Raw genomic sequence first — 18,646 nt, 5'->3', positions numbered from 1 at the left:
AAATTTTATGTTATATGAATATCGCAGTTTTAAAAATTAAATCATTATATAGATCAAAAATCAGAAGCAAAATTTAAAATCAAATAAATTAGGAAACAAGGAAATAATATTTGCAAGGGCAAATAAGCAAGGGCCCAAGTAAGAAATTTACAATAGAAAACTATAAAGTCAGTAAATATATGAAAAACATTTGAAAAATATCAACATCACTAGTAATAAAAGAAATGAAAATTAAAACAATGAGATGAGTAATTTTTTTTTCCTGTCATCTTAGTCAAGCCTTTTTTAAAAAAATCATAGTACTTAGAGCTGGTTAAAAAAAAAAAAAGAGCTGAGGTAGTGAAAAAGAGAAGTTAGCAAACAAAAAAACAACAAAACTTTAAGGAAAACACCCAAACATGCTTTCTACACTGATAGAAAAACAATCTTTTTAACCTTTTTAATTAATGAGTTATCTGACTTGGTTATCTACATTGAATGACTTTACCTATCTTGGTGGTAGCCAATGTGACAGAATTTCCAGTAGAAATTTCTTTGAATCTTTGGTAGTGTGCCAGTTTGAATGTATTACGTCCCCCCAAATGCTATCATCTGTCTCTCTGAACTACAGTAATTCTGATAGTTTTATATATCAAAACATGGGCAGGTTATAGGATAATGAGCACAATAGTTCCAGATGATGTAATTACAGGTGATCTAATTATTGAGCATGTGCAGACTGATTACATGCTTAATCACAGAACCTTTGTAAGAAAATGGCAGCCTTAATATGATGATGGTTGTGATTTTTAGTATTATAAGGAGATACAGATCACTGTGCCAGTTTGAATGTATTGTGTCCCCCAAGATACCATTATCTTTGATGGAATCTTGTGTGGGCAGACGTATGAGTGTTGATTAGATTGTAATTCTTTGATTGAGTGTTTCCATGGAGATGTGACCCACCCAACTGAAGGCGATAACTCCGATTAGATAATTTCCATGGAGGTGTGGCCCCGCCCATTCAGCGTGGGCCTTGATTAGTTCACCAGAGCCCTATAAAAGATCAGACAGAAGGAGCGACCTTGCTACAGCCAAGAGGGACACTTTGGAGAAGGCACAGGAGCTGAGAGAGGAACGTCCTGGGAGAAAGTCATTTTGAAACCAGAACTCTGGAACAGACACCAGCCACGTGCCTTCCCAGCTAACAGGTTTTCCGGACGCCACTGGCCATCCTTCAATGAAGGTACCCGATTGTTGATGCATTACCTTGGACACTTTATGGCCTTACTGTGTAACCAAATAAACCCCCTTTTATAAAAGCCAATCCATTTCTGGTGTTTTGCGAAAAGGCAGCATTAAAAAACCAGAACAGGTAGTCTTATACATTTTATAAATACCTTCAAAGTGTTTACTGAATGATAATGAAACACGTTCTTTTTTTTCCTTTTTTCATATTTACACTCTTTTTTTCCTAGAAAGTTCTGGGCTTACAGAACAATCATGCACAAAAACCAGGATTCCCATATACCATCCTATTTTAACACCTTGCACTGATGTGGTTGAAAAGTGTTCTTTTTTTTTTTTTTTTTTTTTTTTTTTTTTTTTTTTTTTTTTTTATTGAGATATATTCACATACCACGCAGTCATACAAAACAAATTGTACTTTCGATTGTTTACAGTACCATTACATAGTTGTACATTCATCACCTAAATCAATCCCTGACACCTTCATTAGCACACACACAAAAATAACAAGAATAATAATTAGAGTGAAAAAGAGCAATTGAAGTAAAAAAGAACACTAGGTACCTTTGTATGTTTGTTTGCTTCCCCTACTTTTCTACACATCGATCCATAAACTAGACAAAGTGGAGTTTGGTCCTTATGGCATTCCCAATCCCACTGTCACCCCTCATAAGCTACATTTTTATACAACTGTCTTCGAGATTCATGGGTTCTGGGTTGTAGTTTAATAGTTTCAGGTATCCACCACCAGCTACCCCAATTCTTTAGAACCTAAAAAAGGTTGTCTAAAGTGTGCGTAAGAGTGCCCACCAGAGTGATCTCTCGGCTCGTTTTGGAATCTCTCTGCCACTGAAGCTTATTTCATTTCCTTTCACATCCCCCTTTTGGTCAAGAAGATGTTCTCCATCCCACGATGCCGGGTCTACATTCCTCCCCGGGAGTCATATTCCACGTTGCCAGGGAGATTCACTTCCCTGGGTGTCTGATCCCACGTAGGGGGGAGGGCAGTGATTTCACCTTTCAAGTTGGCTTAGCCAGAGAGAGAGGGCCACATCTGAGCAACAAAGAGGCATTCAGGAGGAGACTCTTAGGCACAAATACAGGGAGGCCTAGCCTCTCCTTTGCAGCAACCGTCTTCCCAAGGGTAAAACTTATGGTAGAGGGCTCAACCCATCAAACCACCAGCCCCTATGTCTGTGGTCATGTTAGCAACCATGGAGGTGGGGTAGGCGAATACCCCTGCATTCTCCACAGGCTCCTCAAGGGGGCACTACATCGTTTTTTTTTTTTTTTTTTTTTCCTTGTTTGTCTTTTTTCTTTTTTTTTTTTTTTAACTTTCCCTTCTTTTTTCAAATCAACTGTATGAAAAAAAAAGTTAAAAAGAAAACAAACATACAATAAAAGAACATTTCAAAGAGACCATAGCAAGGGAGTAAGAAAAAGACAACTAACCTAAGATAACTGCTTAACTTCCAACATGTTCCTACTTTACCCCAAGAAAGTTACATACTATAGCAACATTTCAGTGAACTTGTTCCTACTACATCCATCAGAAATTAACAGACCATAGTCATTTCTGGGCATCCCCAGAACGTTAAATAGCTTATCTGTTCTTCTTGGATTATTGTTCCCCCTTCCTTAATTGCTCTCTACTGCTAGTTCCCCTACATTCTACATTATAAACCATTTGTTTTACATTTTTCAAAGTTCACATTAGTGGTAGCATATAATATTTCTCTTTTTGTGCCTGGCTTATTTCGCTCAGCATTATGTCTTCAAGGTTCATCCATGTTGTCATATGTTTCACCAGATCGTTCCTTCTTACTGCCGCGTAGTATTCCATCGTGTGTATATACCACATTTTATTTATCCACTCATCTGTTGAAGGACATTTGGGTTGTTTCCATCTCTTGGCAATTGTGAATAATGCTGCTATGAACATTGGCGTGCAGATATCTGTTCGTGTCACTGCTTTCCGATCTTCCGGGTATATCCCGAGAAGTGCAATCGCTGGATCGAATGGTAGCTCTATCTCTAGTTTTCTAAGGAACTGCCAGACTGACTTCCAGAGTGGCTGAACCATTATACAGTCCCACCAACAATGAATAAGAGTTCCAATTTCTCCACATCCCCTCCAGCATTTGTAGTTTCCTGTTTGTTTAATGGCAGCCATTCTAACCGGTGTTAGATGGTATCTCATTGTGGTCTTAATTTGCATCTCTCTAATAGCTAGTGAAGCTGAACATTTTTTCATGTGTTTCTTGGCCATTTGTATTTCCTCTTCAGAGAACTGTCTTTTCATATCTTTTGCCCATTTTATAATTGGGCTGTCTGTACTATTGTCATTGAGTTGTAGGATTTCTTTGTATATGCAAGATATCAGTCTTTTGTCAGATACATGGTTTCCAAAAATTTTTTCCCATTGAGTTGGCTGCCTCTTTACCTTTTTGAGAAATTCCTTTGAGGTGCAGAAACTTCTAAGCTTGAGGAGTTCCCATTTATCTATTTTCTCTTTTGTTGCTTGTGCTTTGGGTGTAAAGTCTAGGAAGTGGCCTCCTAATACAAGGTCTTGAAGATGTTTTCCTACATTATCTTCTAGGAGTTTAATGGTACTTTCTTTTATATTGAGATCTTTGGTCCATTTTGAGTTAATTTTTGTGTAGGGGGTGAGGTAGGGGTCCTCTTTCATTCTTTTGGATATGGATATCCAACTCTCCCAGCCCCATTTGTTGAAAAGACCATTATGGCTCAGTTCGGTGACTTTGGGGGCCTTATCAAAGATCAGTCGGCCATAGATCTGAGGGTCTATCTCTGAATTCTCAATTCGATTCCATTGATCTATATGTCTATCTTTGTGCCAGTACCATGCTGTTTTGGCAACTGTGGCTTTATAATAAGCTTCAAAGTCAGGGAGTGTAAGTCCTCCCACTTCGTTTTTCTTTTTTAAAGTGTCTTTAGCAATTCGAGGCATCTTCCCTTTCCAAATAAATTTGATAACTAGCTTTTCCAAGTCTGCAAAGTAGGTTGTTGGAATTTTGATTGGGATTGCATTGAATCTGTAGATGAGTTTCGGTAGAATTGACATCTTAATGACATTTAGCCTTCCTATCCATGAACATGGAATATTTTTCCATCTTTTAAGGTCCCCTTCTATTTCTTTTAGTAGAGTTATGTAGTTTTCTTTGTATAGGTCTTTTACATCTTTGGTTAAGTTTATTCCTAGGTACTTGATTTTTTTAGTTGCTATTGAAAATGGTATCTTTTTCTTGAGTGTCTCTTCAGTTTGTTCATTTCTAGCATATAGAAACATTACTGACTTATGTGCATTAATCTTGTATCCCGCTACTTTGCTAAATTTGTTTATTAGCTCTAGTAGGTGTATCGTTGATTTCTCAGGGTTTTCTAGATATAAGATCATATCATCTGCAAACAATGACAGTTTTACTTCTTCTTTTCCAATTTGGATGCCTTTTATTTCTTTGTCTTGCCGGATTGCCCTGGCTAGCACTTCCAGCACAATGTTGAATAACAGTGGTGACAGCGGGCATCCTTGTCTTGTTCCTGATCTTAGAGGGAGGGCTTTCAGTCTCTCACCATTGAGTACTATGCTGGCTGTGGGTTTTTCATATATGCTCTTTATCATGTTGAGGAAGTTTCCTTCAATTCCTACCTTTTGAAGTGTTTTTATCAAAAACGGATGTTGGATTTTGTCAAATGCTTTTTCAGCATCTATTGAGATGATCAATTGATTTTTCCCTTTCGAGTTTTTAATGTGTTGTAATACATTGATTGTTTTTCTTATGTTGAACCATCCTTGCATGCCTGGAATGAACCCCACTTGGTCATGGTGTATGATTTTTTTAATGTGTCTTTGGATTCGATTTGCAAGTATTTTGTTGAGGATTTTTGCATCTATATTCATTAGGGAGATTGGCCGGTAGTTTTCCTTTTTTGTAGCATCTTTGCCTGGTTTTGGTATTAGATTGATGTTAGCTTCATAAAATGAATTAGGTAGTGTTCCATTTTTTTCAATGTTTTGAAAGAGTTTGAGTAAGATTGGTGTCAGTTCTTTCTGGAAAGTTTGGTAGAATTCCCCTGTGAAGCCATCTGGCCCTGGGCATTTATTTGTGGGAAGATTTTTGATGACTGATTGGATCTCTTTGCTTGTGATGGGTTGGTTGAGGTCTTCTATTTCTTCTCTGGTCAGTCTAGGTTGTTCATATGTTTCCAGGAAATTGTCCATTTCTTCTACATTATCCAGTTTGTTGCCATACAGTTGTTCATAATATCCTCTTATAATTTTTTTAATTTCTTCAGGATCTGCAGTTATGTCACCTTTTTCATTCATTATTTTGTTTATATGGGTCTTCTCTCTTTTTGATTTTGTCAGTCTAGCTAGGGGCTTGTCAATCTTGTTGATCTTCTCAAAGAACCAACTTTTGGTGATATTTATCCTTTCTATTGTTTTTTTGTTCTCTATGTCATTTATTTCTGCTTTAATCCTTGTTATTTCTTTTCTTGTACTTGGTTTAGGATTGGTTTGCTGTTCATTTTCTAGCTTCTTCAGTTGATCCATTAGTTCTTTGATTTTGGCTCTTTCTTCCTTTTTAATATATGCGTTTAGTGCTATAAATTTCCCCCTTAGCACTGCTTTTGCTGCATCCCATAGGTTTTGGTATGTTGTGTTCTCATTTTCATTCGTCTCTATATATTTAGCAATTTCTCTTGCTATTTCTTCTTTAACCCACTGATTGTTTAGGAGTGTGTTGTTTAACCTCCAGGTATTTGTGAATTTTCTAAGTCTCTGATGGTTATTGACTTCTAATTGTATTCCATTGTGGTCAGAGAATGTGCTTTGAATAATTTCAATCTTTTTAAATTTATTGAGGCTTGTTTTATGTCCCAGCATATGATCTATTCTGGAGAAAGTTCCGTGAGCACTAGAAAAGTATGTGTATCCTGGTGATTTGGGATGTAATGTCCTGTAGATGTCTGTTAAATCTAATTCATTTATCAGATTGTTTAGGTTTTCAATTTCCTTATTGGTCTTCTGTCTGGTTGATCTATCTATAGGAGAGAGTGATGTGTTGAAGTCTCCCACAATTATTGTGGAAACATCAATTGCTTCCTTTAGTTTTGCCAATGTTTCTCTCATGTATTTTGTGGCACCTTGATTGGGTGCATAGACATTTACGATTGTTATTTCTTCTTGCTGAATTGCCCCTTTTATTAGTATGTAGTGGCCTTCTTTGTCTCTCAAAACATCCCTGCATTTGAAGTCTATTTTATCTGAGATTAATATTGCTACACCTGCTTTCTTTTGGCTGTGGCTTGCATGAAATATTTTTTTCCATCCTTTCACTTTCAGTTTCTTTGTGTCCCTGTGTCTAAGATGAGTCTCTTGTATGCAACATATTGATGGTTCATTTTTTTTGATCCATTCTGCGAATCTATATCTTTTAATTGGGGAGTTTAATCCATTTACATTCAACGTTAAAACCGTGAAGGCATTTCTTGAATCGGCCATCTTATCCTTTGGATTATGTTTGCCATATTTTTCCCTCTCTCTATTAATATCCTTTATTGTACCCATACCGAATCTCTTTAGTACTGAACCTTTCTCCAAGTCTCTCTGTCCTGTCTTTGTTTCTCTGTCTGTAGGGCTCCCTTTAGTATCTCCAGTAGGGCAGGTCTCTTGTTAGCAAATTCTCTCAGCATTTCTTTGTCTGTGAAAAATTTAAGCTCTCCCTCAAATTTGAAGGAGAGCTTTGCTGGATAAAGTATTCTTGGCTGGAAATTCCTCTCACTCAGAATTTTAAATATATCGTGCCACTGCCTTCTCGCCTCCATGGTGGCTGCTGAGTAGTCACTACTTAGTCTTATGCTGTTTCCTTTGTATGTGGTGAATTGCTTTTCTCTTGCTGCTTTCAGAACTTGCTCCTTCTCTTCTATGTTTGACAGTGTGATCAGTATATGTCTCGGAGTGGGTTTTTTTGGATTTATTCTATTTGGAGTTCGCTGAGCATTTATGATTTGTGTATTTATGTTGTTTAGAAGATTTGGGAAGTTTTCCCCAACAATTTCTTTGAATACTCTTCCTAGACCTTTACCCTTTTCTTCCCCTTCTGGGACACCAATGAGTCTTATATTCGGACGTTTCATATTATCTATCATATCCCTGAGGTGCATTTCGAGTTTTTCAATTTTTTTCCCCATTCTTTCTTTTATGTTTTCATTTTCCATTCTGTCATCTTCCAGGTCACTGATTCGTTGTTCAACTTCCTCTAGTCTTGTACTATGAGTGTCCAGAATCTTTTTAATTTGGTCAACAGTTTCTTTAATTTCCATAAGATCATCCATTTTTTTATTTAGTCTTGCAATGTCTTCTTTATGCTCTTCTAGGGTCTTCTTGATTTCCTTCATATCCCGTACTAGGGTCTCATTGTTCATCTTTAGTTCTTTGAGTAGCTGCTCTAGGTGTGTCTCTTCTGGTCTTTTGATTTGGGTGCTTGGGCTTGGGTTATCCATATCGTCTGGTTTTTTCATATGCTTTATAATTTTCTGTTGTTTTTGGCCTCGTGGCATTTGCTGACCTTGATAGGGTTCTTTTAGGGTTTGTAGACCAGTTGAAGTCCTTATCTCTAATTTATCAGATCTACAGCTTCGTGGAGTACACTTTCTCTAACTAACCAGCAGGTGGCGTCCACGAGCCACCTGTTCTCCACAAGCCAGATCTCCCCTGCTTAGCCTTTTTGGTGAGTGGGGGAGTGAGTCTTGTGGGGCCCAATTGGTGTCCCAAGCTTGCGTGTGTAGTTGGTGTTGCCTGCCCTGTATGTGGGGCGTGTTTCTGGGCAGTCGGGGAGGGGGGGTGGCCCTAACAATCAAATCTCCCTGATGATCCTAGAGTTTTAAAGCTACTGCAATAGTCTAATCCTTCAGTTCAGTCCTGCCACAGTTTGTCTCTGCCACTGACCCACAAGTCTTTGGTATTGGCGTATGGCTCCTGAGACTTGCAAGTGGGCCCCTCTTCCAGGCTGTGCACCCCGGGTCCTCTGTTGAGGGATGACTGTGCTATGTCGCAGGTGAGTGCCGTCCCCCCAGGGCAGTTCTGGGCTGCTGGGCTGTGTTGGGAGGCTCCCAGTCTGCTCACATGATGGCTGAATGGGGCTCTGTTAATTCACACTGCTCCCCCTTCCCAGCTCTGGGACATTCAGCTGAGGTTGCAGGGAAGGCTAATGTCCACGCCCAGTTTTGTGGTGTGTGCCTGTTATTTGAAGCACTTCCGTCACACTGGGTTGTCTGGGGCAGCTCTGGGCTATGGGGCTGGCGATGGGCAGGAGTGTTTCCTGTCCACCAGGATGGTGGCTGTGAGCGGACACCCCCCTTTTCTTGGGAAGTTGTGTTGTTTAGTGAATTTTCTCAGCCACTGGATTATTGCCTTTTGTCTCAGAGCTCTCTTAGTTCTGCTCTTGACTTGACGTGCCCAAATTTCAATTCTTTGAAGCTTTCTGTATTGAGCTTCTTAGAGTAATTGTTTTAGAAAAAGCAAAAAGGATTTAAAAAAAAAAAAAAAAAAAAACGGCCCTCCTCAGAGATCTAATGGGTTATTGAAATGCTAATAGACAAAGCAACCAGGGCCATTAAGGAAAAGTGCCCAGGGCAGAGAGATCAGCCTTGCTTCGGGATTTGCATATGCGCCTCAAGGCCTGATCTCCGCCCTTCCCCTTTCTGTGTTCACCAGAACTCCAAAAATCCTCTGCTTTTATTTTGGAGTTTTTCGTGTTGTTTTTTTTCTATGCCTGTCTCCTCTCTGCTGGGCTGGCTGCTCTCAGAGTCTCTGGTGTCTGGCCTCAGTCTATCTATGGTTGGAGTTTGAATCAGTAGAATGAGTTTCCGGTAAGAGCAGCCACTGCAATTCTCCCTTCTCCTTCCTGGAGCTGACAGCCCCTCCTCCCCCGGGACTGAGCCTGGCAGGGAGGGGCGCGGGTCCCCTGGCCGCAAAAACTTACAGATTTCGCTGATCTCAGCAGTTCCACGTTTTCATGAGTGTTGTATGAAGTATGCCCAAAGACAGATTGCTCTGTGGTGTCCAGTCCACGCAGTTCCTGGCTTTTTACCTACTTTCCTGGAGGAGTAACTAAAACATACAGCTCACCAGTCTGCCATCTTGCCCCGCCTCGAAAAGTGTTCTTTTAAAGCAGGCTTCAGAATATTTCACAATAGAGCTTGGAGGTAGATAGCATCACCCTTCTAAATTTTATCCTCTAAACTTTTATATTGTAGGATTGCCTTAAAAATATCCAATAATCCATAAAGTATTACTATACCTGTGTACTGCAATCACAGAAGTAAAAAGTCTAGGACTTCCAGGAACCACATTTGTGAATATAAACTCAAAACGAGTATTGTTACATTTTGTTAATATATAAAGAGCTTCAGTTTGGCCTCGTAATTTCTGTAAGGACAAATTTATTTAAAAGTTCAGATTTTAAGAGTAACTTTTTATTACAGTGAAAATAATTGTTAAGCTCAAATATCTAATGTTTCTTCATTATAGATATGTATTTTAATAAGATTTTTCATACTTACAGAGTTAGCAGTTCTTGTAGTAATATTCAATACACAGTTGTAACCAACAGCTAAAAATCAAAAGCAAAGAATTTAAGGCACATGATACAGTAAATTGAGAAAAAATAATTTTCTAAAAATCATATATATAGAACTTTTAACAGTTTAAAAATTAAATATAGAGAGAAATGCAACTTTTTAAAAAGTTTATGAAATAATTTAAGTTAATTAATTAAAAGAAATGGAGAGTCAATTTTATCTACTTGAATGAAAACATTCTTAATATGGGAAAGAGGAAGTTTTCTCTAAAACCTATACATTATTTTATTTTTTAGTTTTTTGGGGGGGGCTTTTTAATTCATTTTTTAAAGCTAGATAGTGTGCTGCAGAAAATTAAAATTTTGGACAAAATAAACATTGCCTCCTTTGATCTCACACAGAAGTTGAAGTTTTAAAATACAGCCAATATCATCCTTTACCCTGTATTCTAATTTATGTTAGTCCTACCAGGTCCATTTCAATTATATCTCTAATTGGAGTCTGATCTCTTATTCAGCTTCTTTAACAGGTGCAGTATGGAGTAATGCTGACTTTCAGAGCTGGAGAATTCTAACTCTGAGTCTCAGGTGTCACACAGATACCCAATGTTCCAGGGAACTACCAGGTTATATAAAAAGAGCACAGCATCTCAGAATTTAGAAAAAGCAGTTAAAACTCAAGAATAGAAGTGACTGCTGTAAGAGCTCACAATCTAGTAACCTTTACAATGAGCCTTATTTGAACATTCTGTACTCCTTAATCATCCCTTGCCCAATCTCTGCCCATTTTCTATCCCCTGATAACCTATGCACTTGAATTCAATTCTTAGTATCTGCTCATTCTAGTTAGTTTATATTCATAAGCCCATACATTACTTGTCCCTTTGTTTATTTCACTCAATATAATGTCCTCAAGGTTTATTCACCTAGTTGCATGCCACTTGACTTCATTCTTTCCTGCAGCCTCTCAATATTCTGTTGTATGTATACACCATGATTGGCCCTTCCATTCATCAGTCAATGCACCCTTAGGCCATCTTCATTCATTGCACACCAGGGTGCCAATGCCTACTTGTGTCCCTGCTTTCACCTTGTCTAATAACAAGGTTCAGGATCATGTGGCAATCCTGTACTTAGCCTCCTGTGGAACCACCACACTGACCTCCAGAGGGGCTGCACCAATTTACTTCCCCACCAATAGTGAATATAAAACCTATACATTATTGTTCACTGAAAATTTTGGCACCATTATGTCAAAAGAAAAAGTCTATCTGACTAATCTAAAACCTCATTTAACACAATGAAAAATTTTACTTTTATGTGTTTAAGTCCTAACCCTCAGTCCTGTGGATATGAACTCATTTACAAATAGGATCTTCCAAGAGCCTATTAAGATGAACCAAACTGAATCAGGGTGGGCCTTAATCCAATATGACTGGAGTCCTTATAAGCAGAGGAATTTGGACACAGTGAGCAGAAGTCAGGAGGAGATAGAAGGCTATGTGATAGGGACAGAGATTGAATTATGAATTGCCAGAAAGCCACTATTAGAATGCTACAGACTTCAGAGAAAGCATGATTGTGCTGACATCTTGATTTTGGACTTCTAGCCTTCAAAAAAGTGAGACAATAAATTCCCATTGTTTAAGTCAACCAGTCTGTGTTATCTGTTACAGCAGACCTGGAAAACTAAGATATATGTAAAAGCTCCAATGTTTCATGTCCAAGAGACAAAATGGAACAACGGAAAAGATAATATGGGTCATCTTTTGCATTATGATGCAGAATGCAGTTACTTTAGGATTTCTGAAGCTTTTATCAATTTAAGATTTCCACATATTTCACGGTATAGCTTTTTCAGTATCAAAAGCCACTGTGCAAATATAATAGTTCACTTGACAAAGGATTTTTTTCTTTATAGTTATCTAACAAAGATACTTACAAAGATTGACTCTGGGTAAAGCCAAAGAGTGCCAAATAATTCTTAAATTTGTTACTAAGAGTCTACCTAAAAATGAAAAAGCAAACAAACAAACAAAAAAAAAAACAGGTTAGCTTAAGTAAGGTTTACTATAGTACACCATGAAGTGGATATAGAACTTCTTGCCCAGTATCAGCAGCAACACCCACAGATATTTTTCATATATTTCTTAATCCAAAATATTTATTGTACAGAAACAAACATCTGAGGGTTACAGAAGGGATACAACAGGTATTTACCACCAATAGCTTAGTTTGATTCAAACTGACCAAGGAAAGATTTGTGTACTAGTCTTTTGTCTTGGTACAAGCTGCTCTGGGGGTTCTGGCAAGTCAAATGTTTATACCTGAGAATGAGTATGGGATAGAATAACTACAAAGCCATTCATTTAATCATACTTTTCAGATTCTCACATACATACCCATTCTAGCTCTATGAGTGTTCTCTGACAGTTTTCACTTAAATAAACATATACTTATATACCCAATTTTGCTATGATCAAATTTTTTTGTTTATATGAAGGTATGGCCAGGCTGACATCTATTTAAGGCTTTGTGCTTTTCATTCTTAGCATCAGACTGATATTGATCTACTATACTAAGTTCTTACATTGAAATACAAAGTTAGATAAACTTCATTTCTCAAACTGTGTCCTGTGGAACAATTATCCCTGTAGATGCTCCAAGAAAAAAAAGGCAAATAAATCTGAGCTTGGTAAACTATGTGTCTTAGATATTTATAATATAAGTAGCATATTAAAAGCATTGAGATTTCCTGAAATAATAAAACTTATTAACTTTGTTTAATACATTTCTACAACTAATTAAAATCATAGGATTCTTTGATGAGTAACCTGTAGCTAGGTCATATGCTCTCTTCCATGAAAACCCCTAAAACATCTAAAATCAGGGAAATTAAAACTGCATAAATACTGGAGTGACATGGGATAGAAAAGGAGGTTCCAAAAATAAAGGAAGACTTTCTAAAGGAAGAGTATGGAAAATCACAGGACATGTTTGAGGAATAAAAAGTAACCCAGCATGGCTGGAATGTAAGATCATAGATGACTGGGCTCTGCATCCATCAGTCAGGAGTCCAACAGAAAATATATGGCACACTCAAATTAGGATATCTGAGGTTTATTTACAAAAGAATTTATTACAAAAGGGTTATTACAAATGGCATGTTGAGAACCATAAGTGATTATGCAGCAGATGTGCCACTACCTCAAGTCCAAAGGGACAAGAGGAGGGAACAGTTACTGAAATCTGGAAGGGGTAAGAGTCCGACAGAGCTAACTGCTTTGAAAGGAAAGACATAGGCAGCTTCTCACTGGGAGAGAACAGAACCCTCACCTTACTCTCCTGCTTTCCTTTCATCTACCATGGCTTCCCTAACTAGAAGCCAGGCTTTTTAAATTCAGGCTTTTTGATGTAATCTATACAAGTCATCCTCCCATGGCAAGGAGCAAAGAATGGACAAAGATGCTGGATCTGGAAAAGTGTGATACAGGCAAGAAAGGTTGTCTGTGGCCAAACTAGAAATTCTTCAATGCTAGACAAAGAAATTCAGACTTAGATCTATTAACAATGGAGATAATGGGATGGGGGTTTGGAATTGAGATTGGGGAGGACAGAACTTATTTGAGAAGGGAATAATGTGATCTTAGCAATTTAGAAAGCAATGTAGGCAGTTTGGCTCATCACTTAGTAGCTACGTGACTTTAGAAAAGTTAATTAATCTTTCTGTCCTCAGTTTCCTCATCTGACAAACCAGGATAATAATGCCATCTACTTCATAGTTTTGTATTATTATTGTTAAATGAGATTATATATAATAATATGAAAGACCTAGAACAGTGTCTGACAAATGCTAACCACTACTAGTATTTTTAATATTTTAATATTTTAATTCTTTAAAAACACTTTTTATGACATTTTGCTATTGTGGATACTGTAGTTTGTGTTTCTTTTTTATGCCACTTCAACTAGGCACCTTTAGGTCTCTAAAACTGGGCTATGAGCTAAGGGACAAGGACATCTATCAACTCTTTTATATTTTTCTATTAGAGGATCCCAGGAACAATTATGCAGTGGGAAAAGCTTGCCTTATAAAACAACCTACCAACTCTGTTTATCTCTTCTGCTCTTAGTACATTTCCTACAAGTCTCTAGAATTCTCATGCTGCCTCGTTTCTGCTAAAACATCTATCCCATAGCCCCAAACTCAGCATTCCAGACATGGATTTTTCTCTGTCCTCCCCAAACACAAAAATACAGTTGTTCCTATTTCCCCTAGTCTCTCAAGCACTGAAATATGATTGTCCCTGTTTCATTCTCATAGGGCTTCAATGCACAAACCTAATCTGGTAATTTTATTTCAGGGTATTTATAGTTGAAAATGGATTAAATGTGCTAATCTTGGGTATTTATAGTTTTAATTTGTGGTCTCCTGAACTTGGCAATACCCTACCTTGGTCATTTTCAAACTGCCAGATTGGGAGAGAAAGAAGAGGGCTAGAAGACAGGATTCCCTTTTCCTTTTCCATCTCCTTAGCAACTGGAAGCTCTGTAACCTCCAGTAAAATTTCATCTGAACAGAGGTTTCTGAGGTGTGCACACAAAGAATTATTTTTATTCATGGTAAGATTTCCAGGCACTGTGGCAATTTCTGGCCATAGAGGCTTTTGGTCTTCCCTGATCCAAAGCATCAATGCAGAACTCTTCATTCAGAGAGTTTTTAATGAATCAAAAAATGCTTTATAATTCATAGTCTTTGTTTGGACTGGTGGGTGGACTGACACATAAGACTTCGTGCCAATTCAGATGAGAACAACCAAGCTTGCTTGTCCTGGGCATCCTCAAATTAATTCTCATTTTGGCAAAATAGGGCTATCTAGAGATTATTATTCTCCGCTTACTCCTCTTTCCAACAAAAGAGATTTATGTCTCCTCTTAAACATCCTTTCCCAAAGAAAATCTTTCTAGATACACCAAATTGCCCACTTCCTATTGCCCATTTTTTTTCCTTGAAGATCAGTAATAATGCTTCCAAGCCCTGTAGATTGCTGGTCACCAGATCCATGGAAAGCTGCTGTATGCAGCCTAGACTTTTTTAAAGTTCCAGCCTAAGGGAAATTTGGTTTAGGAAGAACTTCGGGGTTCAGCTTTGGCTGCTCCTCAGTGACATTCAAAGAGGTCTCACAGGATTTTCCAGTATTTGACCAACAAATAGACTTCATAATACACCAGGATATTTGCTCTCCGCATGCCCATCTCAAACTTTCAATTTTAGAGGACTGTGCGTTACTCCTGCATTTCTTACAAGGAAGCATGGTTCCAGATACCATAGCTATGACCTACTTATGTTCCACAACCCAATATCCTTTTTGTCAGAAGGGAGATCTAAGAGTCAGAAATACACCATGCCCCTTGTGAACAGGGATCATAGGGTTTTTGTTTTATTCTGTTTTGTTTATTTTAGAGAAGATGTGTGTTTACAGAAAAATCATGGATAAAATACAGGATTCCCATATATCATCTGATTATTAACACCTTGCATTGGTGTGGTAGATTTGTTGCAACTGGGGCTTCTAGGGTTTTAACAGTTATGATGAAGAAAGCTGACGTCAGAAGAAGAACTTACTGACAGTTCAAAGTTCTGAGGGAGAACCTGTGCTCCCTGACTACCAGTTTATTATCTACTCTTTCTTCTGTTAAGTCTTAGAAAAGTCTTATATGAATTGAAATCTTACATTCTCACATTACATTTACATATGATGCCATTTCATATCTTATTCTCCAGCTAAAATGTTTTGACATTTGTAAATTAAACCAGAAATATAAAATACTTTAAAAATGTACTTACCTCTATCTCCATTATTTCCTTTGGTGTCTTCAACTGAATCTAAACAATCAATAAGGACTTCCCCAGGTCTTGTTTTCATTTGCCTAAAATAAATATAAAGGCTTTAATTTTACGGCTACAATTATAATTGCTTACAATCTAGTTAGGGAGAGAAGAGAAATATGCATATAAAACAGCAAACATTATAAATGGTACCATAGCAGATGCTCATGCATTTGAAAATAAAAACTTGGAGAAACTGGAGATCAGTGGAGCCAGGGGAGACCAGGGCCACTTGGAGTAAGCCAGAACTTGAGAGAGGGGTAGGATTTGGAGAAATAAAAGGGAGAGAGAGCAGATTCCATGATTGAAGACCAGAAGTAAAAAAAAAATGGTAAGGGCTGATGGGAAGACTGGTCTGGATGGAGAAGAGGGTCCATACTGAGAGGTAGGGAGAAACGCAGTTGGATAAGTATGGAGGATCCAGATTATGGAGAACCTTGAATGCTAGTCTGATAGGTATGGGTCTTATCCTGTGCATAGTGCAGAATCCCTAGAAGTTTTTGAATAGAGGAAAGGAAACAAGGCAGTTAAAGGAAGAATAGGTTAGAAAGAGATGTATTCAGAGAATCACCAGGACTTAGTGAACAACTAGATAGAAGACACAAAAGGAAATAAAGAATGAAGAATAGTTTCCTAACTGAAAGAATAAACTTAGAGGATCAAAAACAATTAGCAGAATATCTGATAGAACCTTCTAACATGTTCTTTATACAGCCAACTCAATTACTACTGGAAATACAGATGTGATCACATCACTTCCCTGCTTAAAAGCCTTCCATGTCATCTCACTGACTAGAAGATGAAGTTCAAAACCTTCAGCAAAGCATTTCACAATCTGGTCAATCTACCTTTCCATTTGCAACTCCACCTTCTTCCTGTCACAAATCCTGCCTTCTAGCCAATGAAGTTCATACCTCCAAGACTTTGCTTGTAGTTCTCTTTTATTCCCTTTTTTCCTGGAATACTCTCTTCCCGTCTACCCTGGCAAGGCCCTGTCCATCCTTCAGGGCCCAACTCAAATACTGTTTCTTCTGTGAGTTATTTCCCAGACAGAATTAACTGCTTGTTTTTTTTTTTGTTGTTGTTGTTCATTTTGGGGGGGATCGCACTGACTATGTTTATGATAGTTTGCCATCTATGGTATCTTTTGCACTAGATTAGGCTTGGGGGGGGAGGGGATCATTTCCTATTATTTTTATATCCCTAGGTATGAGAACAGTAAGCAGCACATAGTAAACATTTGATAAACATTTAATAAACCAAAAACGTTCACAGAATAGGTATTTGTTTGGATTGAGAACCCTCCAAGGATGACAGAAAAAGTCATAGAATGTATGCAATATGTAACTATAGTTTTTAATTTTACAAATTCTCTTCCCTCACAGTGTCTTAGAGAATCAAATACTATGTTAGTATTAGGTCTCTAGCCACAACTAAGCCAGGGAAATGTATCAATATTTCATTTTTCTATCTAATAAGTTGCTGTCCATGATAGGGAACCATAAGAAATAGCTAAGAAACTCTATTCCATTAACCCAAGACTCTTAGCTTTACTGTTATTTCCAACTCTTAAGACCCTAACCAGGCAGTTTTTTTCTGTATCTTCTGGACAGGAGGTTTCCAACAATTTTTTGTTTTTTGTTTTTATTTTTTTTTAATTAAGATCTATTCACATACCATACAATCATCCAAAGTATATAACCCATTGATCAACTATATGATGGTAATGTAATGAATGTGGCCAACTATTTTTAAAATAGAGTTTAGAAGAGCTATTTTCCAAAAACAAGGTTTCTGTTTGAGAAGCTTCAAAAGGGGGCTCCTTCCTGTTGGTGATTCAGAGGAATAGCTAGAAATAAGCTTACTATAGACATAAAGTTTGTGTGGCTAGGAGTTTTGCAGAATGTTTACTCCCACCTCCCTCATTTTACAGAAAAGACAAGCTTAGAGTGAAGTCATGTATCCAAGGACCTGCAATGTGCGGTTAACCCAGCCCTGATTTTAGGGCCCTTATTTCCCGAGTCCCTGCCCTACACTTCTTCCACCACACGAAACTGGCACCCCAAGCTCACCTGGATGTAACTGACACCCAGGCCCCGGGCCGCGTTTGGGTTGAGCTTCCAGATAGCCCCACCCCCACCACTACTCCGGTTTAGGACAGGGCCGGGGCTAACTGCATAGGACCGAAATTCGGTAATCTCGATACGTCCCTGCTGAGGCGCGGATCTCCCAAAGGCCACAGTTCCAGGGCCTGTCAGGGGGTTCCCGAACAGCTAACAAGTATCGTAAATCCCCTCCCACCCTAGAGAGGGCTGCCATCAGCGGCGAGGCCCAGGCCCTGCACGCAAATCCCGAATTCGCGCGGCGACGCGTTCTACAGGCTCCAGGACCCTGCGTAATCCCGGCGACTCACTGAGAGGACAGGTCGAAGCGGATGTCCCGGTCCTCCCAAAGAGCATCCAGCACCGACATGGTGACCGAGGCCCGCAGGCCGACGCTTTCCACAGAGGAGGAAGCCAAGAGGCGTCTCGCCGGCGCCAAGGCAACAGGCCACCTCTGTCACGGGTCTACGGCGGGCCGGGAGACCCAAGATTTCTCCAGGTAGCGTGCTCGCTTTACCCGCCCTGGCCCTGCCTCTCGCGTAAATAAGCCTGACTGCGAGGAGTCGGAGCCGCGGTGGGACGGCCTTGGGACGGCGACTTTTCTCGCCGTCAAATAGACATCCTTAAACCATTTCAGTCCCCTCCCTCCCACTCCTGCCCACCCATTTCTGCACACCATCAAGAAATTGGACTTAAAAACTCCAAATTCCTTCCCGATCTGCCCCTGCTTGCCTGCCTGACCTCATACTCTTTACACTCCAGCCAGGCAGGGGTTGGAGCCTTGGGAGGGCCTGTTTTCTCTGTCCTGGGCGCTGTTTTCC

The 18,646-nt window shown here is 38.8% G+C and overlaps 1 protein-coding gene across 3 annotated transcripts in view; it reads right to left on the bottom strand.

Annotated features, from left to right (window-relative positions):
• Positions 1-18,288, bottom strand: part of BBS5 (Bardet-Biedl syndrome 5) — a 30,463-nt gene extending 12,175 nt beyond the window's left edge. For 2 of the 3 annotated variants that reach the window (XM_037849989.1, XM_037849991.1), the window contains exons 1-5: positions 18,137-18,288; positions 15,682-15,764; positions 11,776-11,841; positions 9,817-9,866; positions 9,555-9,682 (exon numbers count right to left, since the gene is read on the bottom strand). In XM_037849989.1, the coding sequence (XP_037705917.1) occupies positions 9,555-9,682; positions 9,817-9,866; positions 11,776-11,841; positions 15,682-15,764; positions 18,137-18,195 (386 nt within the window). In that variant the 5' untranslated portion in view covers positions 18,196-18,288. The remainder of the gene's footprint in view (positions 1-9,554; positions 9,683-9,816; positions 9,867-11,775; positions 11,842-15,681; positions 15,765-18,136) is intronic. The other variant, XM_037849990.1, reaches the window with a different exon arrangement.
• Between the last annotated feature and the right edge of the window lie 358 nt (positions 18,289-18,646).

Source organism: Choloepus didactylus, chromosome 9, assembly GCF_015220235.1.
Source record: "Choloepus didactylus isolate mChoDid1 chromosome 9, mChoDid1.pri, whole genome shotgun sequence".
NCBI lineage: Eukaryota > Metazoa > Chordata > Mammalia > Pilosa > Megalonychidae > Choloepus > Choloepus didactylus.
The sequence above is the reverse complement of the archived record's forward strand: the minus strand, read 5'-3'. Positions and strand labels throughout refer to the sequence as shown.